Source organism: Eretmochelys imbricata, chromosome 6 (genome assembly GCF_965152235.1).
Source record: "Eretmochelys imbricata isolate rEreImb1 chromosome 6, rEreImb1.hap1, whole genome shotgun sequence".
Taxonomy (NCBI): Eukaryota; Metazoa; Chordata; order Testudines; family Cheloniidae; genus Eretmochelys; species Eretmochelys imbricata.
In genome coordinates this window covers 65051702-65078917 of record NC_135577.1, presented here as the reverse complement: position 1 = coordinate 65078917, position 27216 = coordinate 65051702, and the positions used below count along the sequence as shown (strand labels likewise).

Genomic DNA, 27216 nt, shown 5'->3' with positions numbered 1-27216 from the left:
GCCTGCACAAATGTATAAAATGAAACACGATCCATGCCTTCATGACCTCCCCTCAAATTTCCTGCTTATTGCCCAGGTAACATCTGCATCTCCTGAATCACTGTTTGGCCCTGCTTTAGGATGGAGAGGGGAGAATGGAATTCTGCAAAATACACAAAACAGACCCTGCTGAATTACAGCAGCAGACCTGCTCTTCAAGCTTAACAAACACCATGTTCACTGGGACAGCATGAGGCCTGGTTCCAGCCTCACTGCTGCTGTCTACCTATAAACAACACTTCATAGATCGGAAAAGTGGCCTACTAGAATGAGCAGGTAGTTGGAAGCCAAGACCCCCTGAACTCTAATACAGGTTCTGCCACTAATTTTGTGACTTTGGGTAAGTCACTTAACTTTTCCGTGCCTCAGTTTCCCAATTCATACAATGGGGATATTAATACTCACCTACCACATATGTTTGTAAGTTATATCTGAGTGCTAAGAACTATTATTATTGTATTCTGGATACAAGCCTTGTACGGCTAGTTACTTAAAAGAAGGTGCTAGTGGCCATCAGGTTTGTATAAAAAAATTGATTCCTCTCTCTTCAGCAGTTTACAGTATTATTAAACGCTGGGCAAATCCTCTCTTCTAGTCTAGGTTAAGTCTGGGCTTCCATGACAAACACATCACCTACAGCATTCCAGGAAGGATGCAGGCCATGATGGAAAGGGAATGGAAGGAAAAGCCCTGATCTCTCAATAGGGGCACCACCATTGATAACACTTGGATAAACCATGGATGGTGTCCATCCTGCTGTAACCTGGATAGTTTCCCGAACTTAAACCTGGTAGGTAGCTGACATGACAATGGTGGTGTTATTCTGGGCAGTGAGGAAGCTAGCGCTCCTCAGGTTGTGTGTTAATTAACTAAGACTGTGGTAGCAGGACTTGTTGCTGGGTTCTCGTCACCCACCCACCCCATGTTGTCTTGTTGCCACTGATGACAATGGCACCATAGGCGCTGACTCTGTGGGTGCTCTGGGGCTGGAGCACCCGCATGGAAAAAAAAAGTGGGTGCTCAGCACCCACTGGCAGCCCTGCAGATCAGCTCCTTCCCCTCCCTCCCAACCACTGGCAGCCCCATGAGTCAGCTCCTTCCCCTCCCTCCCAGCATCTCCAGCCCACTGCAATCAGCTGTTCAGTGGCATGCAGGAGGAGCAGGGGGAGGAAGGGAAGGAGCAGGGGTGGGAAGAGGCAGGGGCTTGGGAGATGGAGTGGGGGCGGTGCCTGGGGCAGAGCAGGGGTCAAGTAACCCCCGTCCCCAGAATTTAGGAAGCTGGTGCCTCTGGATGGTACTCTCAGCCTTGCATTATTACCTGCTTAAAGGGTGCTACATCAAGAGGTTGTTCCGGGCTTGACATCATTGCACACCTCAGGAGACTGATATAACTGCCGTGTCTAGGCAACACGCTGAGGAACATCCCCCTTCCCAGCACAGATACTGAGGGATGTATTGGACCAGCTGAGAAAGAAGGCGAGCCAGAGCAATTGGGCTGTGTCTCATCTGCTAGTTTCACTAGCTGGACATTAGGCAGAGAAAGGGGTTTATTAGCAGCACCTACATTTGGCCACAGAACTTGACTGTGAAGAAATGACCCAACACTCTCTAAGCTAAAGTGTGCGATTCATTTGAACACTGATTGTGGGATTTTGGCAGAACATGTCCTAGTGGAAATGGCTGAAGTAAACAGAGGTGATTTGGGGGGAATGGCAGAGCCTCCCTGCAGTCTGGGGAAAGAGAGATTGGCACTGCTCAGGAACACACACTAAAAGCCACAACCCTGGAGGGTGGTGCATTCATCCATCCTTCCCCTTTCCCCACAAAGGAGCAAATCCTCCCCCTGACCCCAGTGGTTTAACTTCTGATGAGTTGAACAACGAGTTGAGATCAGAAGCCCCCTGCTGATGGGAGGAGATGAGGATTCACTTTTCCTCCCCTGAAGCAGAATTTTTTTGTGACATCATGATTTGATAGAGGGTTTCCCGGAAGTGCTGGTCCCAGCTGAGCCTCTTGGCTGCCTCCTTCAGCTCCTCAATATTATCGGCTTCTGTCTGGGAGAAGATGAACGACTGGGACTGTTTCACTGAAACAACAGCAGCAGTAAAACAGGTGAGCGCTCCCATGCCGGAGACCGCCCCAACATTGTCCAAGACCCAGATTCAACAGGGAGCCAATGCAGAGCAGTTGGAGCCAAGCAGTGCCATCTTTATGACCCTGGACTCTGGTGGGGGAGGAGATAGTAACCTATGATGACATTTGAGAGCACATGGAATAAGTCCATCTTGCTTTCCTCAGAGAGGGGCAAGAATGAGGGCAAGGCAGTGCCTGTTTCCCCCTCCCCCTTTGCTGCTGTCAGGTTGCACAAGGGCCCCAGAAAGGGGGCTTCCTATGGATCAATCACTCAAACCAACCCAGCTGCAGCAGCATGCTTCCCCAGCATGCACACAGAGAGCCGATGGCACTGAAGGGGTTCACCCCCATGTTTCCAGGTATGTGAAAAGCCAGGGAATTCAGGTGGAGAATTGGTGCCTGAGGTTTCTCTGCAAGCAGCCCCGTGAGTGGGTGATGCCACAAGGGGGCAAGAAACACAAAGTCCTCGTGGAACAAAATCCTCACCTCCTCCAGCAAACCTCCTCCCATCCCCACTCCCCAGAGCATAATGTGGGAAGAGCCGCCAACACCTACATGAAGCGCTGGACCTCCTGCGGTGAAGCCGGCAGCTCTTTATCCGGCGGGTGGCAGCCTTGTGGAGGTACACAGAGTTCTTCATGATCATGGGCATCTTGGCTTCCAGCTCGGCATTCCGGATGCACTCCTCAAAGAACTCTGGGGAGGAGAGATTCCAGGAAGCCACGTGAGGGAGGCACTTTAAACGTTAACATTGGCCCCAGAGCGAGCTTATCCCAGTTGGGCACACTAGATACCAGCTACACTGTCCTGCTCAGAACAGTCCTGCACTGCCCATAGAGATGGACCAGGTGCTCATACCTTGCATGTCTACAGCACCATTTAGAGGAGGATCTGATCCTGGAGCACATTCACAGACACTCATTCACAAAGCCCCACATCACCACCAGAGGACGGTGGTGGTTTGAAAGTAAGTGGGGCATCGATCACAACCTAGGAACAGCAGCTTTGGTACGACACTGTGTAGAGTGTGTCCCACAGTGACCCCATGCAATTAAAGCCAACTTTTTCCAGGTCTGCACCCACTGGCAATCCCCCCTCTTTGCACTCTAAGCACTGTCAGGGGGTAGCAACTTCCAGACTGTATTAGATCTGGGCTGGATTCAGACTGGTGAAGTGAAGGCTAAAGAGCCCATTACCAGTCCCACAGGAGCCATTCAATCCCCCCTCAGTTATTCCTACAGCTGCAGCAAGAATATCTCAGCGTCACAGTCACTAGCCAGGAGCCAGCTAGCTCTTTCCTTGGTATTTAGCAGGAGAAAGTCTCTCTTCATGGGTCTCCAGAAATGCAACCCTTTGAAGCACTACTGGTTGTGCTTTGGTTCAGAGAGTCTGAAATCAGCAAAGTAATCAAGACAGATGGACGCTGTGGCCACTGGTAAGCACAGCCATATTTCATGGCTCAGTGGAAGCAGAGAGCGGGACTGTGCCCCTGGCCACTGCACTCCTTGTTTCTCAAATGCTTCAAAGAGATGGGGTTCCCCAAGGTGGAGAAGGGGAAGTCCTGCAAATGTTTCCATATATCTCCAAAGAAAGAGAATTTGCACGTGTTTTATTCTCTCTCCAAGTGAGCTTTGGAAATGGAGGGACTAACGACACGGGCACATGCTGGGCAAACATTGCCGAGCAGCTCTGCTGATGCGTTTCTTCCCTGACCTGCAGCACCTCCTGCTATTCCAGCCTCAGTCCCCCTCCACCCCACAGCTCTGCCAATGCACCCGCATCCTGACCTGCTACATACCCTTCTATTCCAGCCCTCGGCCCAGCTCCCTTCATGCTATGCCAGCGCACCTCCTCTGCCCTAGCCAGCTACATCTTGGACCATTTCAGCCTGGCTCTCCTTCCCCATCCGCACAAACACACCTTATGTCTCCTCTGCAACTCCCCTGCTAGTCACAGGCCCCCAGACATCTTTGCTACCACATCTTGATCCTGACCTGAAAGGACAGGGATGAGATGGGGTTTGCAAGCCAGGCTTGAGGTGTGTGGTATTGACCCCTAACCTTTATAAGCACTTAATTCACCCATACTCTTCAATTCTTTTAAGAGGAGACACAGTAAAACCTAGGGCAGAAAATTAAAGCTGGGAGGAGTTCTAGTCCTTGTGCGAAAAGTTACCCGCCTTTTCTGTGCCAGAGCGAAGGTTTCTGTTCAGTTAACTCAACACAAGGTAGAATTCCGTGCTGACAATGTAGATTTTGGACCTGATTTTCCATTCTCTAAGGCCTGGTCTACACCACAAAGTTAGTTTGATGCAAGGCAGCTTATGCTGACCTAACTGTTAATGCGTCTACACTCAAATTGGCTTCCCACCGCTGTAAGCGCTGACACGGTAACACCACCTACTTGAGCTACGTAGAACCACGGTCAGTGTACTTAGGTTGACGCAGTGCAAGTGGAGAGGCTGTGTTACTTATGTTGACCTCAACGCTCTGGTCACCTTTGTAAACTTCACTGCCTGGGGTCACAGAGACCAGAACCGCCCCACCCCCATCGCCACATAGACACTTTTAAAGCCCTGTGAATTTTTGAAATTCCTTTCCCAGCTTGGTGAGCACCCCTCACAGTTCTCCATTGTTGTGTGCGAATGCCCACCTGACCATGCCACCGACACACTCCAGACATGCTCCTGCCTGGAGCAGACAGGAGATATTGGCTCTCCTGGACCTGTGGGGAGATGCTATGCAGACACAGCTCCCACCCCAGCCATAGAAGCATGGACATCTATGAACAGATTGCTCAGGGGACGCTGGAGAGCAGGTACTACAGGGACCAGCAGGAGTGCTGTGTGATAGCCAAGGAGCTGCAGCAGGCATATTGGGAGGCCGACAAACAATCGGGCGCCAAGCAACAGACCTGCTGCTTTTACAAAGAACTATATGCCATCCTCAGTGGAGACCCTCCCCCACAACAGCACCGTGGATACGTCTGAGGAGCCCAAGTCACAGGCTCCTGCCATGAACAGCGAGGAAGGCGGAGGAGATGTATGGGGGAACAGATGACTGGGGGATCCAGCTGCACAGTGAGCCAGGACCTGGTTTTCACTCCACCACAGTCTGCTGGAGCAATGTAGTGGAGAACCATGCCCTTTGCTTTGCTGCTACTTTGGAATCTACTGATTCATGTAAATGGACTGAATGCTAATCACTTGTATTTCTATGGTGAATCTCACTCTCAGGATCCCAAAGGACTTTGCACACTCTATACACAGGCCCACGTCACCCACCCTGCACTGAAATGAAGCCCGGCAGTTCTTTAACAGCTCCCAGCAACATTATAGGACAGGAAGTGAAGAATACTGCATTCAGTTGGAGCTGCAAGGGAGTTGAGGAAGGGATAATTACCCAAAGCTCAATCATCCAGGACCCTAGAGTCAACCCCCTTATCTCTTATTGAAAGCATCTTTGGAACTTCAGTGACACATGGTCAGGAACTCAGCTTTATGTCTCATCTCAAAGACTGCACCTCCAACAGCACAACACCCTGTAATGCTAGGCTGGGGCACTGATGCAATAACTGAGTCACAGTACAAGGTTAACTGTAGCAGATTGCAGACTCACTGGAATGGCGCCTCCTGCTGGTCACCTGGGAATTAGCTCGCCCAGTACTCAGAGCACCTCCTGGTGGCCGGTGTCTCGCCTGCCTCAGGCCCCATGTCCATCCCAGATCCCAGTGCCCTCTTATCTTGGCGTTCTGCCCCACAGCAGTCCCACACACTCTGGGTCTCCCCTCTCGGTTAACCCCCAACCCTCTAAGCCCACCTTGCCTCAGTGGCTACTGCCAGTCATCATCTAGCCCCCTTTGCCTGAGGCAGACTGCAGTCTATAATGGCCACTCATCATTGGCAAGGGGGTAGGACCTGCTGCTTTTGCCTATCCCTGGGATGCCCCTCTGCGGCCCCAGTACCTTTCGTAGGCCTTCAACAAGGCCTGCAGCCTGCGTGTTTACCAGGCTGGAGCTCCCCAGCTCCCTGTGCCCTTCCCCAGAACTGCTCTGCTTCAGGTACCTTGCTCCCAGGCAGCTAGCCCTTCCCACTCCAAGGCTAGAGTGAAACTCCTTCAAGCTCCTGGGCCCCAGCCCTCTTATCAGGGCCAGCTGGGCCCTAATTGAGCTGGCCACACCTGTGGTCAGCTACTCCCTCAGCTGCTCTCACTCTTTTTATCCAGCAACAGCTCTCTCCAGGGGTGCTTTTAACCCCTGTTCCGCCGCAGTGGGGCAGCTGCCCCACTACACAAACCTACTGAATCATCCAGCACCAAGCTGAATGCTCCTTAGGCTGCTGTCATCCAAATACAGAAGGATCAGATTGTAAGGACTGTATGGTGGTGGAATCACAGGACTGAGATGCTGAGCTCCATTTAGTTCTGTTCCCTGATCTGCCACAGCTTTCCTATATGACCTACGACAAGTCACTTAACCTCTCTATGCCTCAGTTTTTTCATCCATAAAACAAGGGAGAACAACACTGACCTTCGCAGGAGAGTGAGACTTAACTCACTAATGTTTGCAAAGTGCTTTTGCAATCTGCAGAGGGAAGCTGCAAAGTGTTTTGAGAACTCACTAAACACCACTTTGCTTGACTTGTGGAGATGGACCCTTCTGTGGAGCGTATTCACCAGCAGAGAGGGGGATGGAGGATAGATGACTTACTTTTCAAATTGCTGACATCTGTTTTCATTTTCTCCTCCTTCTCTTTGTTGCAATCCAGAGAATTCAAGCCTTGCTCCAAGCTCTGTAGGGCTTCTTCAGCCTCCCTCAGTCTCTTCTCTAGATCCATACGCACCTTCATCTCAGCCTGAGGAGGACGGAAGGAAATCAGTCACTCTGGAAAACCATTCAACACAACAGTGATACTGCTGCTGACTCAGGAGTTGCAAGGAACCCAAAGCTGAGGGTGGCATTGAATATGAAGGGATTGCCAGTGTAGATAGAAACCATGCAAGCTGTTCATCAGTTCCTCAAACTGAACCCCTCCTTGAGGCTCAGCAGTGTTTGGGTAACTGTCTATTACTCCAAATTCCTGATTTCACAGCTGCCCCCACCATTCTAGGTTCTGTTTGGAATCAGAGGTGTTTAAATACCATAAGAAAGGCTGTTTGGGTAGGTATTGCTAGCTGAAAAAGAACAGGAAGTATATGGAATCTCATGGAGGGGGAAAAAAAACTGTCCTTGTGACATTTCTAGCTAAATGTTACTGACTCAAGATAAGGGTAAAAAACATTGAGACTTCTGGGTGTTTATCCAAACTGAACCGCCAGCCCTTCTGCATTCACCCATCATGATAAGATAGGTGGAAATCCATTTTCCTTTGCCCTTTGGCTAAAATCAGATACTCTATCCCACTTTTTCAAGAAGAAGTGTCTGGTGGACTAATAGACCAGTGATTCCCAAACTGTGATGTTTGGTCCATTTATTGCAATGAGATTGACATGGGACAGCCAAGACCACTCATATGATTCCCTTGGTGAAGACTGCAGCCCAATCATGTCAGCAGTCAGGAACATCTAAGCCCCGCTCTCCAGAGACTGTGCTGATCCTGTTCAGCTCTGGTGTTGATCTATAAATACCTACAAGATCTGGGTGCTGGCTAGTTGAGAGGAGTCCCTCTATACAGCACTATGACAGCTGAGATCATCAGGAGAGTCCAGGAGTCCCTGGATATGAGCAACTGGTTGCAGAGGCAGGACAATCTCTCAGAGGATAGCCCTGCTTAGTGGAATTCAACTGCTTGTCCCATCAGAGCCTAAACCTGTTGACCTACAGGGTCTGGTATAAGTCTCTACTCTACCCATGCATGCTTTTTGCCTCTGGAGTGGAAGGGCTGATCATGTTCTTCTTCAGAGACTGAGCTCATTTAGGTTGACATTGCCAATAAGCATCTCTCTGACCAAGTGCAGGCCCCGAAGCTCTCCCCACTCCCATCTTAGGCCTCAAAAGAAAAGCTACAACACTCTGAGATCCCTGAAGAAGTCTGCAGTGGAGAAGAAGGAGATAATCTGTTGGGCCCAAAGCAGGGGCAGAGTTAGTGAGCAACATATGCAGTACCTTGAGGTCTCTCTCTGTCTGCTGTTTCTCTGCAGTCAGTTCTGAGAGCGAGTTCTGCAGCACCTGCGACTGAGATGAGTAAAACTCCCGCTCCTCCTCCAAGGCTCGGGACCGCTCCTCATTCTCCTTCATCCTACCACACAGCATGACAAAAGAGCATTAGAGAAGACCTCTCCCTGGCCATTACAACTCCCAGAAAGGAAGGGAAAGAAGACCTTGGTTGAAAGCTGCTCTGATGGGTCAGACAGAGCAGGGCTGGTCTTGCAAGTCCAGTTGGCCTCAGTTTTAGTTGTACATATTCACTGCGGCATTCCCTTAGAACTTTATCTCCATTTTTGAAACAGGTAAATGCAGTGATCCCAGATTGACAGCTCTGGAGGGTGAAGTTCTCTATGAACAGAACAGGTCCACCAGTAGCACATGCTTCTGGCCTATTGTTGGGCTAATGTGCCCCAATCCTGATCTGAAAGGAGCAGCTCTAGAGTCAAAGAGGAGTTCATTCTCCATGGCCCCTGGAACCCTTGGCCTCTCTGCTTAGACTGTCAAGTGTCTGCAATATGAACACTTGACCACAGGGAATTAGAAAGGTCAACCAGCTCATTTCACACTGGCAACCAAGCAGCACGGCCACAGATGGCCACACTGACCAGGACGAATTTGAACCTGCCTGGCAATCTGAATTGCCTGACTAGCACTTTCCCACTCCTCAGCCGGCATCCATGAGGGGAAACGACAAAAGGTCTAACAACTCTGCAGAAGGCTGTTGGCCACCAGGAAATAGCCAATGTTAATGAAAATAGAGAAAATGCTTTAAAATTATTACAGTTCTAAGTCTGGAATTTATTCCAGTGTCTCCTCTTACTATGACCTTCCCTCTGCAGGAGTAATGGTAGCTCCTTTCCCAACACCACGTTCCTTCTGCAAGGAGTAACACTTCATCCTTCCTCTTCTGGGATTCTGTAAGCTACATTCCCCACCTTACCTTCTCTCTGCCAAGACTTTCTCCTTCAGGAGCTGGTGCATCTTCTCCTCAATCTGGCGCAGGTTGCTGTGCAGACACCCGGTGGGGTTTGGCTGCTTGTTAGCATTGGCCAGGGGCTGAAGTTGGCTCTCATTCTCCTCCAGCATTTCCAGGGTTCTTTGCTTTTCCCAGGAGAGCTCCTTGGGACAGAGAAGGAACAGAGCATGTCATTACTAGCCAGGCCACCGACATTCTGACATGGAGGTTCCTAGGCTAGGCACCTTCCCAGATGACTCCTCTCCAATGGCTCCCTATTGCCCCTCCTTCCTTCTGCTGCCCTCCTTTCCCCACCCACTTAAACCTTGGATTCCCCTTCTCCCCAGCAACCCTGGGAGCAATAACCTCCTTAATGTTCTCTCTTTATGCAGGAAGACAGGCCATCACTTGGGGCTTCTCTAAAGGAATCTGCCAATGCGGGCTCATGATTATTCAGCAGACAGTACTCCAAGAAAGGGGAACTTTACTTCCTCTACTCATCACTAATACTGTACAACCTCACTGCCCTTCTTCCTCCTCCCTCCAGGCCTCTCTGCACCCTTGCGTGCCAGCAGACTCTCCCCTTGCATGCTGATGAATCCCTATCAGCTAGAGGGGAAGGGCACACGACACTGTTTTCCTCTGTACTGCTCAACCTATTGACTGTAGTCAGGACAGAATCATTCCTTCCTTAATACTGTCATTCCCAAACTTTGTCTGACCAGTACCTGCAACAATGGTGGAGCAGACCAGGTCGGGCAATGTAAGTGACCTGAACCATGAACTCCTGGTTTTTGCCCAGTGCTCAAACTGAAACCCAAACCACCCAGCAAAAAAACTAAAGAGCAAGAGCAAATGAGAGAGGATCTGTATTATGGGAAAGTCCTGCAGAATCAAAAAGGGATTAAATCAACAGGATTCTATGGCCATTTCTCTAAAAACCCGCAGAATGTAATACAGAATGAGATCCTTTCCATAGGATAGTTGGACCATCCTGCAGAGTTCAGTGGAAAATTATAGGCCATATTCTGGGTGCTACTGCCTAGCTGAGAATTCCCAGTGTGTGGGGAGGGATCTCTCAGAGGGCATAAAGCTAGAGGAGCCATCCTGACATAGGGGTTATAATAGGGGAGGGAAGAGGTGTGATGGAGCTCCACTCTGTGCCACATTCTCAGCTGGTATATGATTTCTCCGAGACCATATGCAGCTTTGTAAATTAGAGCTGCCACCTGGTTGCTCTAATTTAGACCAGGGCTAGGCCAGGGAAGCTGCTGCTTGAGAATCAGGGAGCTATAGCTGGGTCTCTGACAGCTCCAGCCCTGTCCTGAAGAGATCTCAACACAGGAGAGGATCTTGACATATGTCCCTGCTAAAGAGTTCTATAAGCTGGATCAATTGACCTGTAGAAGGATCTGATTCTCTGTCAAACTCTATAGGCTTTTAGAGTAATTGCTACAGGATACTATTAGTTTAATCCCTGTTTAGTTCTATAGCACTTTCCCCGAAAGGCTGTCACCATGAGGAGAAAAATCTATCACTGACCTCCAGTGTTTTCTGTAAGGACTCTGTCAGGCTTCGCAGTTCCTTCTTCTCCTCCTCCACTCCTTTGAGGGATTGGGCTGTCAGTTCCAGCTCCCTAAAAGGACAATGGTTATGCACTTTGTGGGGGAATAATAGCCCCAAACACTGCACTCACACTACCATAGGCTGTAGAGTTGGCCATTGCCATAGGATGCTCTAGTATTGATTTGGAAGGGGTGCTGTCAGGAATCAGAAATGCCAGGCACAAGTTAACTTAAGGTGGAGCTGGGGGACACAACCATAACAGAGGAAGCATTCCTCCTCCTCTCCCTGGCTTGGGTAGGCAGTGCTCCCCCAGCTCCCATCCCCCCATGGCCAGCGTGGTGAGAGCCTCTTTCAATTGACTTTAACCACTGCATATGGGCATATGTGCCTTATAAATTCTAGGCACTTAGGGTTCAAATCCATCCACAGTGTCACTCCACTGACTTCAGTGCAGTCGTGGCACGGTGACTTCCAGTGTCGAGAATTGTGACACATGTGCCAATAATGTACATATGCTCCCACATGCCATGACCGGCCACGGGAAATGCCCTAGTCTGGAATATGCACCCATGTGTGTGCTTATCGCCATAGTACTCAGAGTTTATGGGGTGGTCACTCTTCCATCCTATTTACTGCACTGCTCTAAAAAGGCTGTTGGGGTCCTGAATGCAAAGTGAAACCGAGATCGCTTCTCTTCACCTGTGGAAGTGTCAGCTGTCTTGTCGCCCACCTGGTTTCCTACCTGTCTTGGATTCATTACCGTTTAATCTGCTGTTGCTCCAGCCGCAGCTCCTGGACCACTTCTTCAAACTGCTGCTTCTCTGCTTCTAGCACCTGGTTAAGACGCTCCAGCTCCTGAGAGGTAACATGGGGAAATAAGTGCACTCGGCTGCAGCGCACAGAGGGTTAAATGGTTACCCCTGCAGTAACTCAATTCATTTTATGTTATAGTCACACTGCCCTTTTCTAACTTGGCCTTCCCCACCATCCCACATGAGCACTAGTGTTGCCTCCAAATCCAAAACAGTAAAGACATGAAATACATAATTATTAAATCACAGAACCATAGGAATGGATGGCTGGAAGGGAACTCAAGAGGTTATCTACTCCATCCCCCGCACTGAGGCTGGACCCAGTAAACCTAGACGATCCCTGACAGGTGTTTGCCTAACCTGTTGCCAAAAACCTCCAATGACAGGGATTCCACAACATCCCTTGGTAACCTACTCCAGAGCTTAACTCTCCTTGTACTGTAGTTAGGTTGCTTTCCCTAATATCTAACCTAACTCTCCCTTACTCCACATTAAGCCAATTACTTCTTGTCCTACCTTTAGTGGACATGAAGAACAACTGATCACCATCCTCTTTAAACAACAGCCCTTAACATATTTTAAGATTGTTATCAGGTCCTTCCTCAGTCATCTCCTCTCAAGACTAAACACGTCCAGTGTTCTTAACTTTTTCTCCTAGGTTAGATTTTTTAAACCTTTTTTCATTGTTGCTCTCCTCTGGGCTCTTTCCAGTTTGTTCACATCTTTCTTAACGTATTGAGCCCCAAACTGTACACAGCATACCACCTGAAGCCTCACCAGTGCTTTTATGTATGACACTCCTGTTAATACACCCCAGAGTGATATTAGCCTTTTTCATAACTGCAACACATTGTTGGTTGATATTCTATTTGTGATCCACTATAACTCCTAGATCATTTTCAGCAGTTCTACCACCTAGCCAGTTATTCCCCATTTTGTAGTTGTACATTTGATTTTCCTTTCTAAGTGTAGTACTTGGCATTTATCTGTATTGAATTTCATCTTGTTGAATCCAGACCAACTTTCCGATTTGTCAAGGTTGTTTTGAATTCTAATCCTTTCCTTCAAAGTGTTTGCAACTCCTCCTGGCCTCGTGTCATCTGCAAGTTTTACAAGAATACTCTCCCCTCTATTATCCAAGTCATTAATGAAAATATTGACTAGTACTGAACTCAGGGCTGACTCCTGCAGGACCTCACTTGATATATCCTCCCAGTTTGACAGCAAACCTTAAAACAAAAAAACTTCAAATCCAGACTCCAGCGAGAAACTGCTGAATTGGAATTCATTTGCAAATTGGATACTATTAATTTAGGCTTAAATAGAGACTGGGAGTGGCTAAGTCATTATGCAAGGTAGCCTATTTCCTCTTGTTTTTTCCTACCCCCCCCCCCCCGATGTTCTGGTTTAACTTGGATTTAAACTTGGAGAGTGGCCAGTTTGGATGAGCTATTACCAGCAGGAGAGTGAGTTTGTGTGTGTATGGGGGTGGGTTTTTGGAGGGGGGTGAGGGAGTGAGAGAACCTGGATTTGTGCAGGAAATGGCCTAACTTCATTATCATGCACATTGTGTAAAGAGTTGTCACTTTGGATGGGCTATCACCAGCAGGAGAGTGAATTTGTGTGGGGGGGTGGAGGGTGAGAAAACCTGGATTTGTGCTGGAAATGGCTTTTAGATAAGCTATTACCAGCAGGACAGTGGGGTGGGAGGAGGTATTGTTTCATATTCTCTGTGTATATATAGAGTCTGCTGCAGTTTCCACGGTATGCATCTGATGAAGTGAGCTGTAGCTCACGAAAGCTCATGCTCAAATAAATTCGTTAGTCTCTAAGGTGCCACAAGTACTCCTTTTCTTTTTTCTGAATACAGTTTTTCAACCAGTTGTGCACCCTCTTTATAGCAATTTCATCTAGACCACATTTCCCTAGTTTGCTTCTGAGTATTGGCATTGAGTAGTGTTTGAAATGTGTGCTAGCTGCTATCCATAACCAGCTAACATTTTTAATGATGGGATAACATGATTTTGGTAATTAATTGATCTTTAAATATTCATAGTAAATAGGCTCAATGGCCTGTGATGAGATGTTAGATGGGGTGGGATCTGAGTTACTACAGGAAATTCTTTCCTGGGTATCTGGCTGGTGAATCTTGCCCACATGCTCAGGGTTTAGCTGATCGCCATATTTGGGGTCGGGAAGGAATTTTCCTCCAGGGCAGATTGGAAGAGGCCCTGGAGGTTTTTCACCTTCCTCTGTAGCATGGGGCACTTGCTGGAGGATTCTCTGCTCCTTGAAGTCTTTAAACCATGATTTGAGGCCTTCAATAGCTCAGACATAGGTGAGAGGTTTTTCGCAGGAGTGGGTGGGTGAGATTCTGTGGCCTGCGTTGTGCAGGAGGTCAGACTAGATGATCATAATGGTCCCTTCTGACCTTAGTATCTATGAATCATCACTGCCTTTGTCTACACTTGGTGATAAGTGGTGTTTAAAAAGGCTGATAAGTAACACCACCCATCTTCCCAGTCTCAACAAGCTTATGCTCCCCAGTCAAAATGGCTATTTTTTTACACCAGTGCTGTGGACACTGCACAGGAGAAGGATCCGCTCAATAACTGAATAACAAAGGACTTTTGTCTCAGGAGTCTTGGTTTAAAACGTACTAGAGTTAGCCACTAGGTGAAGCTCTTATAGTGGCTCCGTTAGTGTCATAGAACCATTGATTGAAACTGACAAGATAAATTAATAATAAAGACTGTACATCCATATGGCAGATCCAACAGTTCAAACACAGTGCACTCCCAAACCATTCCTGTGAAGCCCTGCAGGCCTGTAAAATGTCAGACCAATTACGCTCCCTGTAGATTATATTTTTCTCCCTCCTTTAGGAACAAAGGACCTCAAAACTGCCCTTGCTCCTGTCTGCTATCTGTGAATGTTAAAGCACCCATGGCAGGCTTTGTAAGAGTAGGGATCCAGCCCAGTGCTCTCGGACAAAATTACTCCCTCTCCACTGCAGGTCTACTAGCCAGCTGCCCAAAGGAGCTAGAGGGGACAGTAGATTAGCCCTAAAAGAGGGAGAAGTGGACCCGCCACTTCTGTAGACCCCGGAAGGGAGCAGAAACTTTCTGAAACCCCCACCCCTCAAGAAGACATAATAAAGTAGGAGGGGTCTTTGAAAGGTGTTTGTGGTGATGCCAGGGGAGAGAGCAAGTGCTGAATCGGTTCTAATAATTTGGGTAAGTTTCATAGTAGCATTTGAATGATTGGGTATTTATTTGAACTGAACCCAAAGCCCCAAACCTCTTGAATTTCACCCATAATTAACTGTCTCTGCTCAAGACTAGAATGGGCCAGGGTACTACTGCAGGTCGAGACTGAGGTACACCAGCAATGAGGGGCAAGGACTAGAAAGAGAGAGTCCTGACCAGCAGAAACCCCTCCTGGTCCAGGTTGTAATTCAAATAGCATCCTTATTCCCTCTCACAACAACTTTCAACCTTTCCTACATGTGACTAGATGCTAACATCAAGGAAGGCGAGATGGTGCAGTGAGAAGAGATGAAACCAAAAGCGTGCAGGATCCATCTACAGGGCTTGGTTGTCATCCCTTTACTCATCAAAGGGGCATCCAGGAGCATGGTTGCCTTTGGGCTTTGCATGGTGCTAGCCCCTCCAATCAACAGATTGCCCTACACTCTGCAGGGAATAGGAAGGGGTATGATTTGATTGGCTTTGAATGGGCACCCACCTCTTTTTGCTCCCTCTGCAGACACAGCTCCTCTGTCTCTTCCATCAGCTTATCTGCAAACACACACAACATAGGCCAAATTAGGGTGACCAGATGTCCCGATTTTATAGGGATAGTCCCGATATTTGGGGCTTTTTCTTATATAGGCACCTATTACCCCCCCACCCCCTGTCCTGATTTTTCACACTTGCTATCTGATCACCCTAGGCCAAATGCAGGAAGAAAAGCAATTGATAATGCAGTGGGGTGTTTATGATCTTGGGGCACTGATCACACAGAGCTGGAAAATGCAGACTTCCCTCTTGCATTGCATACATCTGTCTGAGTGTTTCCTAAGGCCAAGACGACTTTAATGGGATTTTCTGTTATCCTTCTCCTGCCAAATTTTTAACAAACACACAAACACTAATATTTTGCACTCCCTCTGATGTCTTCCTTCTAAGACTCTTAGAGCATATCAGTGAGGGAACCCTCACAACCCTCATGTGAGGTAGGAAAATATCATTCTCTCCATTACACAGCTGGGGAAACTGAAATACAGATGGGTTCAGTGACTTGCCCAAAGTTTTACAAAGTGGCGGAGCCAAGAACAAAATCCAGGTGTCCTGACTCCCTGTCCCTTACCTGAACTAGCAGGCCACATTCTGTTCTTAAGCTAGGACTAGACTCTGGGTCATGATCTCAGCCATCAGCTACTAGACACACTTGTCTAGCCCTCATTTCCTTTAATGCTCACTATTGTGCTCACTCCACCTGTTTATTCAACAAAATTTGCTCTCTCTGAGGTTGCCATTGCCTATGTCATGCTGATAATCAGCTGCTCACTACTAACAGGGATGCCACCAGCCATCCAGTGAGATGACTATAGCATCTATGTCCCATTTCCATCTCTGTGGCATGACATTGTGAAGAAACTGGTTGCACTGTTATGATGCCCCAGCTAAAACTGGGTTCCTTCAGTTGTCTTGAAAAGCTCTAAGCCTCAGAGGGATTCCTGTGAGTAACGAAGTATCTCAGCCCTGCCCCTTCCTAAGGTCTCCAGCTGGACTTCGGCCATGCTGAAAAGAGCACCTATTGGTTTATTAACAAGGTCAGTACCCAGAGTTCCTGCGCACTCTGAGATTAACTCTTAGAGAGCATTAGTGGGACTCAGCAGAATGGGTTCAATTCCTAGTTCTGCCACTGGCCTACTGGGTGACCTTGGGCAAGTCACTTCACTGCTCTGTGCCTCAGTTTCCCCATCTGTCAAATGGGGATGGCGATACTGACCTCCTGTGGAAAGCACTTTGAGATCTAAAGATTAAAAGCATGAGCTAACAGCTAGGTATTATTATTATTGGGCACAATGGGATCCAGATCTACAACTAGAGCTCCTAGATGCTACAGTAATACAGATGAATAATATCATTATTCTGTTCTTTCTGAGAACCTCTACTCCTCTCCTTCCTTCCTCCTGTTCCTTCTCCCCCATCCAAAACCCCAGACCCTTCCACTATCTCCCTGTGAGCGCTGGAAGATGCTGCCAAAACCACAGCTCCCCACCCATGCTGTAGGCTGAAGAACCTATGCTGCCTGCCCCATGTGCCACACTGCTGGCAATGTGCCAATTCTTCCCTTTCTTCGAACTCCTGCCCGTCTTGGGAGGACCAGGTCCTGCAGGGTCTGACCTTCTGATGCAGTCCACCAATCCCTGTGGTTCCCAGCCTGGGGGCAGGACTGGGCACAGGGGCGAGGGTAGGAGATGGATGGTCATTCCGGAGGGGGTCGGGGGAAGTACAGACGCTCCCAATAGAAGGGAGGTAGAGCAGTATGCGTGCCTCCCAGAGTCTTGACCTGATCTCCCAGTGGCCAGAAACTCTCTTGTCCTCAAAGCACTAACCATTGGAGGGACACGGAGCGCTGACCAGGATGCTAATAATAAGGCAGAAACCTCAGCAGTTATATTGGAACAAAGCAAACCAAAGCAAAAGCTGTCAAATGAAAGTGGCCAGGCATGACAGTACTGAATAGTCAGCCTGAATGTCCCTGCTATGGATCAAAGATCCCTGTATATACATAGCTGCTAATTAGCAGAGAAGATATCTCTTCCTCCCCCGTATAGGACTGCAACCTGGGAAAGGACTAACAATTCTTATGCTATCCTGGGGGTTATGAAGGGGATGTTTGGCCACTAATAGTGAAAACCCGCTAACCTGTGACATTCAGCAGTGAGGGACAGGTCTTCCCGCTAAGATCCTGTTATGTTCTTATAGGGAGAATCTCTCTCATAGCTACCACATTCCGCTAGGGTTCCACTCCCACAGAGCTGCATAGCGTTCTGCAGCCTCCCTACAGAATTTGGTAATGGTATTTTAGCACCTGAAGTGGGGTGGGGAGGGAACTGAGAGACCATGATGCAGGTGTCTGGAAACATCCTGGAGAAACAGGGGTTGGTTGAGAGAATCCTCCCATAGATCAGTCCCGGGTCAGTCCCTGGAAGGTTGGAAAGCAAGGCCGGGGATGAGAGCAGGGGAACGGGAATCTGGTGATCTGGGCTCTGTTCCCAGCTCTAACAGACTCACGGTGTGGCTGTGGGCAAAGTCATCAGATTTGGTTGAAAAATGGGGGGGAAATTTTTTGTTAACTAAAAGTCATTAATAACTCCCTGTCAGCACTACTTCTGGTGCACAGGGGCCAAAGAGAATTTTTTGCACCAATTTGTTTCATCAATATTTTAACTGAAAATGTGATCGAACTGTGATGTAAATGAAAATGGTCAGTAACCATTTCCATAACTTTTTAAAATAAAAATTACAATAAAGGTGTTGATAAAAATATCACCCCAAAATTTATGAACAAGATTTGAAATACACACCAGCTTTTCATGAAAAAAATCTTGGCAATTTTAGACAAAGTTTTCTTCCAAAACATTTTGACCAGCTCTACAAGTTATCCTCTCTGGGTTTCTGTTTATCCCTTTGGCAAATGGGGATGGTATTATTTTCCTATCTCACTTGTGGGTTGTGAGGCTTAATTCATTCATTATAAATAAATAAAACTTTTATAAATGGCTTTGAGATCTTCAGACTGAAAGTGCTTTAGAGCTCTAATTATGGTTACTACTATTAAATCCCAGGCAATGTACTGAGATCATCCTGGAGCACAGTGAATGCAATAATGTAAAACAGAAATATTTCTTCATCTTCAGATTTCCATAAAAAAAAAAATCACAGAAATGTAGGGCTGGAAGGGATCTTGAGAGGTCATCAGGTCCAGTCCCCTGTACTGAGGCAGGACCAAGTATGCCTAGACCATACCTGACAGGTATTTGTCCAATCTGTTCTTAGAAACCTCCAGTGATAGGGATTCCACAACCTCCCTTGGAAGCCTATTCCAGAGCTTAACAACCCTTATAGTTAACAAGTTGTTCTTAATATTGAAATATATTAAAGTTTTATTAGCAGGAGTTGGATGACAGAGTGTAGCTCACAGCATTCATATTAATTATTATTTTACCAGGTGCCTTAGCTTAAGGTGTAAGTAGTCTCAATTACCCAGAGAAGCCACTAATTATCTGAAATGTACACATGCACTAGCTGAGCCATTTGCCTGCTCATGAACCCATAATCTACCAGGCTAGAATTGCCACCATACACATTATCACCACTAACACAGGGGTGAATTGAGATGGGGATTCAGCAGTGTGAAAATACTGGAATGGAAAAACCCCAATGGAAAAAAAACAACAACCCCAAAATTGTAGTCACCATAAGAAATGCCACTCCTGAGGAATTAAAACTGGCACACGAGTACCTATGTATGCCCGGCATGCGCTAACTGCCAGAGTCAGGACCCTCAAACTTTTCAAGAACAAGAGTCACGTTGTCCATTTATTAGGAGCTAAAGGATCACATCTGACTGGACACATGCATACTTTTAAGCACCTACAATAAATGTCCTGAACTCAACCCTAGTATTTGCTTTTATGTTCATCTCCCTTGATAGCTGAATAGAAATGGCTGATTTCATAAAAGCCTGCAGCTGACCAGCCTGGACCTCACCAGCAGTTACAGAAAGTGGAGACAGGGGTGCTATTTAGGATTCTGCAACCCTTGGGCACTTCTGAACCTAAAGAGTCCCCAGTACAAAAAGCTGCTCAAGCTAACCTAAGTATTCCTGCTTCTCCTTGGCCAGCTGGAGCCCCTGAGCTTCCAGGCTCTCAATCATGGCTTCTCCCAGTTGAGCATTCTTCCAGGTCCTAAAAAGAGAATGAACAGAAATAAAGAGAATTGGGAAGGAAGCAGGGCTAGGAATTATTGAGTGAGGAGGAAAACTCAGGCTTAAATTGTCTACAACTTCAAACAGAGTCCCATGCATTTGATGAATTATTTTTTTAAAAAATAAAATATTATTTCTGCTAAAATGAGTTGTAAAATTTCCTGGCATACAATCAATAGAGGGGGATTTTCCAGGTACCTGGTAGTAGGATGTGCATTGGGCCTGTCAAATTGATCCTGATGGATTGGTAAGACACTGATTAATAGATGAGGATGATGACCAATGCCATCGCACCTCCTGTCTAAGACCCATCTCTTCTAGCCACTTGTACCTCCCCTGGCTCCACCCCTTTCCAACGCTTTGCCCCACCACTGCCAATTTCCATTTGGGCATTACCCTGTCCCCAGCTCCTCCCCTTCTGATTTTTGTCCTCATCCCTTTTGGTATCCCATGACCAACTGGAAATCTCTCCCTGATGGGCAATTAGCCAGTAGGATTTGATGTATGTCCTGGAGCCCCTGCCTAGCCCATGGTTACTACCTCTAGAAACAATGAAGAGCCATAACTAAACATCAAAAGAAAAGCTAAAATGTAAAGAGAGAAGGGGGTGCGTTATAACAATACTTTGCATGCAGTATCTGCCAGAAGACCTCAAAGTGCTTTGCAAACATTATTAAATAAAGCCACACAATCCTCCTGGTGTGCATCACTGGCCACACTTTAAAGATACAGTAAGCTGTGGTACAGAGCTTAAGTGACAATCCCAAGGACTAATAATAAGTCAAAGGCAGAGCTCCAGCTTCTCAGTCCTCGGCTTCAACCACTAGAAAAAACACAACCTTTTTATACTTAAAATGCAGACCAGTTAATTATATGCACATATGAATAGCATGCCCCATTTAGGAATTTCTCAGTTCTTTACCATCCCTACTAACCCATTGTGACAATCAGGGTCCAGACACATCAGCGGGAGAACAGGGGATCTGAACTCCAAAAATAAGCAATTAAATCAGCTGATTGGACACAGTATTATTGTGCTATAGAAGTGTATCGAGTAAAGTATCATAAACACGAGTGCCACATTAGTCATGAATATCACCGTGTGATACATGTACAGATGGAGTGTAAGGAGTTATGTAAAGTGTTCTAGAAACAAATTCCCACAATGTGTTCTGGGGGCAGATGCGATAAACAAGTTTGCCCCGGGCAAAGTAATGTTGTTTTGCCTGTTGGCCTGTGTCTCCAGTGTAAAATGAGCAAGATGATGCCAGAGACAAAGTGTGTCTCCAGTGTAAACTGAGCAAGGTGATGCTCATTTGCATCTGAATCCACAGGAAAAGCAAAGTGAGAGAAGACTGAGACAGCTCATTGTTCTAACAGCAAATTAGAAGAGAATTAGTAAAAATGTATGGCTTTAACTGTTATTTGCACACAACTGGATTTCTTTTAAGCTAATGTGTATCCATGATATCTAAAATGCTGAGAAATTAGAAGAAAATTAATAAAAATGTACAGTTTCAGCATCCAATTATGTGCAAAATATGTCAATGTGTGCCCATGTGACCCAAGAACACGTTAATGCCAGCTGGGGTTATGGAATGTCCTGATACTGATCTGTACATTCTGGTTCACCAAAGAAAATCATTGGAGGCCTCAAATGAAAGCCGGGGTCACACTCGTCATTAATGTCACTGTGAAAAGCACGCGCCGATACGTAAGGAGCTATGTATGTAGACCGAAAATACGCTCTTAGATACTGTATCGAGGTACGAGTCACCAGCAGAAACCGCATTTCTGTCAAACAAGAGATGTTTATTCACTGCTCTTTCTGTCAAATGTAAATGAAGCGTTGCAAGCTAACACAATGGACGTCACTTTACATGCAATATCAACAAAGGCATGGGACGTCAACAGGGAAGGAGCATGCAGGAAAAACAAGCCACAGGTAGCTATACTGTCTCTGAGTACAGACAATGAACTTTGGGGTGTAGAAATAGAAGTCAAAGACGACATCCCCTTATCCTGCACCTAGAAGTAAACAGACTGCTTGTTTACACTCATGAAAACAGGATCTCAGCCAACCTTGGGGGAAACACTGCAGAGAACCCTGGGGATGAGATAAACTTCTTTAGACAGGAGGTTAACCTGTTAGTTAAGTTTAGTCTCTAGAAAGCATGTTATGATTTTGTTTTGTATCTAACCATTTGTTTCCAATATTCTTACTCACTATCATTTGAATCTTGAATCTCTGATAATAAACTTATTCTTGTTTTCACTATAGATACATCTCAGTGCTGTGGTTTTGTACAAGGAGATGATTCTGAGTTGAATCATTCAAGCTGGTGTGTACTGTTCCCTCGGGGACAGCAGACTGTGTATTACTAGGATTGTTCAGTGGATAAGGGGCTGAACACTACAGGGTAATGTTTCAAAGGGGTTTGGGGACTGGGATGTACCAATTGTTAACCCACAAGGCAAACCATGGGCTGGCATTGCCCAGAAGAGGAGTCAGGGAGCTGACACCAGTTAAGTACAAGTAGGTCTCCCTCATGTTGAAAGCGCGGGGGGCGGGGGGGTTAACAAGATGACTCACAGTCTTGGGTACCCAGAGAACCATATGTGTGTGTGTGTGTGTGTCTGTGTGTGAGAGAGAGAGAGAGAGAGAGAGATGTGCACAAGGGGTGTGGGTAGTTTCTGAAATGCTGAGACACTGGGCGACCTCATTGAAGTCACTGGCAAAACTCCCATTTTCTTCAATGGGGCCAGGATTTCATACATTGTTATACTAATGGCTTGAAAATGATGAAAGCATTTAGAATGTCTGTTTATTTAGGTTAACTTTTTCACAAATACTCCCCTAAAATTGTCATCCCCTCACCCTGTCCCTATGATACAATCTTAAGCCCATTGAAGCTGAACTTAAAAGCAGATGGGTCTCCCATGTCTGCATAACCTGGCTCATATTTCAGAAGTAATCAACACGTTTATTTTATGTGCATTATAAACGAAAGCTGCAGTCTTATGACCAGTGGCCCAATTGCCTTGAAAGTTCAATCAGAAACCAACTATGTATTTCTCAAAGAACTTCCCTTAGGACTTTGGGACACTAAATAATTGATATCTAAAGTTCTACTGTAGCTGGCAGACAACTGAGAACCTCTGTTGGTATTTGCAATCTGTGCTTGTGTGGGTGAGTTGTTTTATATCAAATATTATATCAACTAGTATGAATGCATGTTTAGCTGGTTTAGGGGTTGTTTGCTTATGGATTTAGAAATTAGTTACATTAGACTATTTTCATAAGGGGAAAGAATGCCTGTGCACTTTGTGGCATCACTTTCAGTTAGACAAATCTTGGCTTTTCTAGATTTTGGCCCTGCTCCAACAAAGAACTTAACCACATGCTGAACGTTAAGCACACGCTTAAGTCCATCCCTATTCAACAAAGCTTTGCATATGTGTTTAAAGTTATAAACATGCTTAAGTGCTCTGCTAAATTGGGGTCTTAACCCTGTTTTTGCAAAAAGAAAAGGAGTACTTGTGGCACCTTAGAGACTAACCAATTTATTTGAGCATAAGCTTTCGTGAGCTACAGCTCACTTCATTGGATGCATCCGATGAAGTGGGCTGTGGCTCACAAAAGCTCATGCTCAAATAAATTGGTTAGTCGCTAAGGTGCCACAAGTACTCCTTTTCTTTTTGCGAATACAGACTAACACGGCTGTTACTCTGAACCCTGTTTTTGTAAACCTATCTAAAGATACACTTTTCTTTTAAAGAGTTTCTTCTTTACTGGCTTTTCGTTCTTTCTATTTATGGTGGTTATTCCTTTCCAAGAAGGATGTGTGGTAAATTTGTGGCTATGAACTTTGATTTTAAATTCTGCCACAGCACAGAGGCCCCAAATTAGGAAAGAATCCCTTTGGAGGACAGCATATAAGGATGCACTTAACTTTAAGGACTTACTTAAGTGCTTTCCTGAAGCAGGGCCAAACCATGTGGCTCCTTCACTTACACTGTTTAGCCCAGCAAGCCTTATCAAGGTAAGAGCTAGGCATTATTAGTACATTTTCTTCTTGGGATATGTAGGAGACACTGTGTCATGATTACGAATTGCATTTATTTTCTAACAAAATATTACCTTGCACATCTTCTCCATTCATTATTATAACAGGGTATAAGAAACAATCTGCAAACAACACTCATATGTTTGTGACATTACAAACGTTTCCTTCCCCCAACACTCACTGTTTACTTTAAAATCAGTTATAGCATAGACAGCGTACCTGCATGCTTTCCCGAATGACGGTTGGCCCTGTTAGCATTAGCCTATTTCTGGAGGAGGAAATAAAATTTATAATACAGAGTATAAATTTGCTCTTGAGCAATAATGACAATTATTATTACTGCAATAGCACATAGGGGCCCTATGTGAAATCATGACCCCATTGTGCTAGGCTCCGCACATACCTATTACACATCACACTTATTTATAATAATCCCTTATTTTAAAAATCATTTTACTCTCAAATCGCTCATGTCAGGTATTTTAGCTACTCATCAGCCAACCATTCCAGGTTCCAGGCTATACACGAGTTCCTACTGGTTAACAGCCTAGGCAGAGAGCAACTTCTGGATGTTCATGGGGCAAAAAAAGAGGTGCTTGAAGGGATAGGGAAAACTATCGGAAGGGGAAAGAGAGAGAGGAGAGGGCAAAGGTCAGAAAAGGACATTGCAGTGGTAGGGTCAAGAGTTGAAAGGAGTAGGCTTAGGAAAAGGCCAGTGGTCAGAAGGGACAGGACCCAGCTACAAAAGGGGATCATCTGAATTGGAATCACATGTGAGGTTACCACCCTTACCCATCGATTAACCTCTTATTTATTCATCTGAATTGATTTAATAGGTACATGCACTCCCTACTACTGTAATGGACTGGCCCATTGTTGCTCCAAATCAGTGGCAGATTCTTTATCTGCCCTACAAATGCTAGATGGCCACCAGTGGAACCCAGAATAGATCCACGAAAATCGGCTGCCATGGATCGGAAAGTGAAAGGGCTACACACTAAACTGTAGCAGGAATAAGTTATTCAGGGAGAGACAGCCAAAGGCACAAAGGCCAGTAAGGTTCCCAACACCCACGGCAAAATCAATAGTAGTTGGGAGCCTAACTACCCTTCATGCCTTTGAAAATCTCACCTTTATGGGTTGATCTTACGAAGGCTTGCCTGCTATATGACAAGAACTTGTGATCCCAGCCTGCAAAGTCAGCCCCTGTAGAACTAACTTGGCTATTATTCACAGTTGACCATAGACACTCCCAATTACTGGCGGTCGGTATATTTTTTGCTGAGAAAGGTATTTATTAATCAACACTTTTGTGACTTTTCTCTATTTTCTGACCAGAGCTACTTCTAACCAACCCAAGAGAACATAGCAAAAGCAGCTCCAAAAATAATATTATGGTTAGTCTCTAAGGTGCCACAAGTACTCCTTTTCTTTTTGCGAATACAGACTGACACGGCTGCTACTCTGAAAAATAATATGCATCACCCTAGCATCATGGGTATATGGCCCCCTCCCCAGACCGGTGGAGTCTTCTGAATGCCTGTCAGAGCTAGAAGATCCATATCTTGTTTGCACCACTTCACACTCAAAAGCTTTCAGGGCCTTATGTGCACTGTGGCTGCTGTCCTTCTGGCCACAACAGAGTGAAGGGAGGCTTCCCTTTGAGAAGCCATAAACTCTAGTCCTTAATTAATCAGAGGGCTTTGGGATTAGTCATTAAGCTAGGGAATGAGAGCTCAGGATGGGCAATCAGTTCAACCACCCCCAGGTGACAGTGCATTTTCACTGAGACACCAGACTAGCCCATCTTTCTGATATTTTAAACGATCTATACCCCAGTATATTTGCACACTCCCCCTGCTCCAGATTTAAAGAAACAGTACACGTATCCTCACACAGCACAAACAAAGGATTCTGGGGAGAGGATGTTACCCCATACCAGTCTTATTCTTTCCTATGTTCCTTCCTTATTTATTGTAACCCTTGTCTATCTATGCTCTCTTACGTTATTATTATGAAGCGATAGGCTGCAATGATGATAAACCCTATAAACCTTACAGTGGAATAAGCAGCATGCTTTTCCTCTAGGAACAAAAGGGCAGTAAAATGTGGTGCCTAAATGACTCAAACAGTGTCCTTTTAACTTTCCCTTTCATCACTGCTCAATTTACTGGCTGGTCTGCACTTTTTTCGCTGTTGCTCAGCTCCACTCCCGACCTTGCTAACACAAGTCGCATTATCTCCGCTCTTCTTCACACACACACACACACTCACACACACACACACCCCCCGAAAGTGATTAGGTGAATGCTGGAGCCAAATCCTTCCTGCAGCGATGGTGCATGGAGAGGCAAGACACATGCCACAAGCCTATTTTCATCCAGCACAGTGGGTTATCCTGCTGCACGGCTAGAAATGTGCCAGCAGCTGGATCAGCTTCTGTATCAAACACAAGGGGTTGGAGGAACAGAGTCGGGGCCTAGAACATGGCTGGTTCTAGGCATGGGATGAAGCTGAAAGCACACAGGGCATTATCCTTTTGGGAGCCCTCTCTTTATTAGTGCCCCTCCCAGCCTGTGCCCACAGCCACCCCTACCATGTTCCCACCTGCATACTGAAAGGTAAAGTTACCTGTCTCCCAGCAAGAAAAGTCCCAGGGCTAAATTCAACATTGATATAAGTGAGTGCAGCTCTACGAAAATCCTCCTATTTACACTAGGGCTGAATTTGGTCCCCTCATCCTCTCCAGCAGCCAAACGCTTCCACCCCCAGGTACACTATGTAGGTCACAGAGATCTGCCTCAGGCCTGGCATATCTTGCACCTTGTCCTGCCAAACCCAGCTCATCTCTGGTCAGTACATACAGGGATCAAACCCCTTGCCTACACTAGCACTCCTGTTAAAGTCTCCCTCCCATTTCCCTGTCCACAGTGCTGCTCTCAAGGGGTATTAACCACGGTGTCAGCTACACCTGAGCTGAGTGGTATTAGAAAACAAGGAGATAAAAAAAACCCAATGGCCAATCGACACTAGCATCCCAGCTGTGGCTAGCACAAGGGGAGCTGCACTGGGGATAGGGCCGGGTATGGACTGTGGAACAAAAATGGTAGTGTAGAGTAGACAAAGCCAAAGAGAAACATACAAGTTGGCCTCTCTTCTCGTCTTGTGCGTGAGATCTCATAGATGGTGGGCAAGACTGAGCTCAGAGGGGGATGCTGGGTTAGGGCTGAGCTGGGCACATACTCCGTGCAGCCCTGGGCAGGGTGCTTTGTAGTGTGGTCACCACTAATAAAAAGTGAGCCTTTGTAGCACTTTTCACTTGATTGTGATATTCCCCCCCCCGCCACACACACACTTTCCTCTTCACAGAAATGAGCATTCCCATCTGCACATGCTGATACCCAAGGATAAACTCATCTGAAGGAGAAGCCTTTTTCTAGTGGGGCTCAAAAGAATAAGTCCAGTGTAATAGCTCCCTGAGGAAAAGCTGCAAAGA

At 46.4% G+C, this 27216-nt stretch overlaps 1 protein-coding gene across 1 annotated transcript in view; it reads right to left on the bottom strand.

Annotated features, from left to right (window-relative positions):
• Positions 1-1964: 1964 nt before the first annotated feature.
• PLEKHD1 (pleckstrin homology and coiled-coil domain containing D1) overlaps positions 1965-27216 on the bottom strand; it is a 44775-nt gene continuing 19523 nt past the window's right edge. Inside the window, exons 5-13 of the mRNA XM_077820244.1 lie at positions 19542-19633; positions 15397-15449; positions 11598-11692; positions 10814-10907; positions 9257-9435; positions 8275-8407; positions 6880-7024; positions 2728-2868; positions 1965-2125 (exon numbers count right to left, since the gene is read on the bottom strand). Coding sequence (XP_077676370.1) covers positions 1965-2125; positions 2728-2868; positions 6880-7024; positions 8275-8407; positions 9257-9435; positions 10814-10907; positions 11598-11692; positions 15397-15449; positions 19542-19633 — 1093 coding nt within the window. The remainder of the gene's footprint in view (positions 2126-2727; positions 2869-6879; positions 7025-8274; positions 8408-9256; positions 9436-10813; positions 10908-11597; positions 11693-15396; positions 15450-19541; positions 19634-27216) is intronic.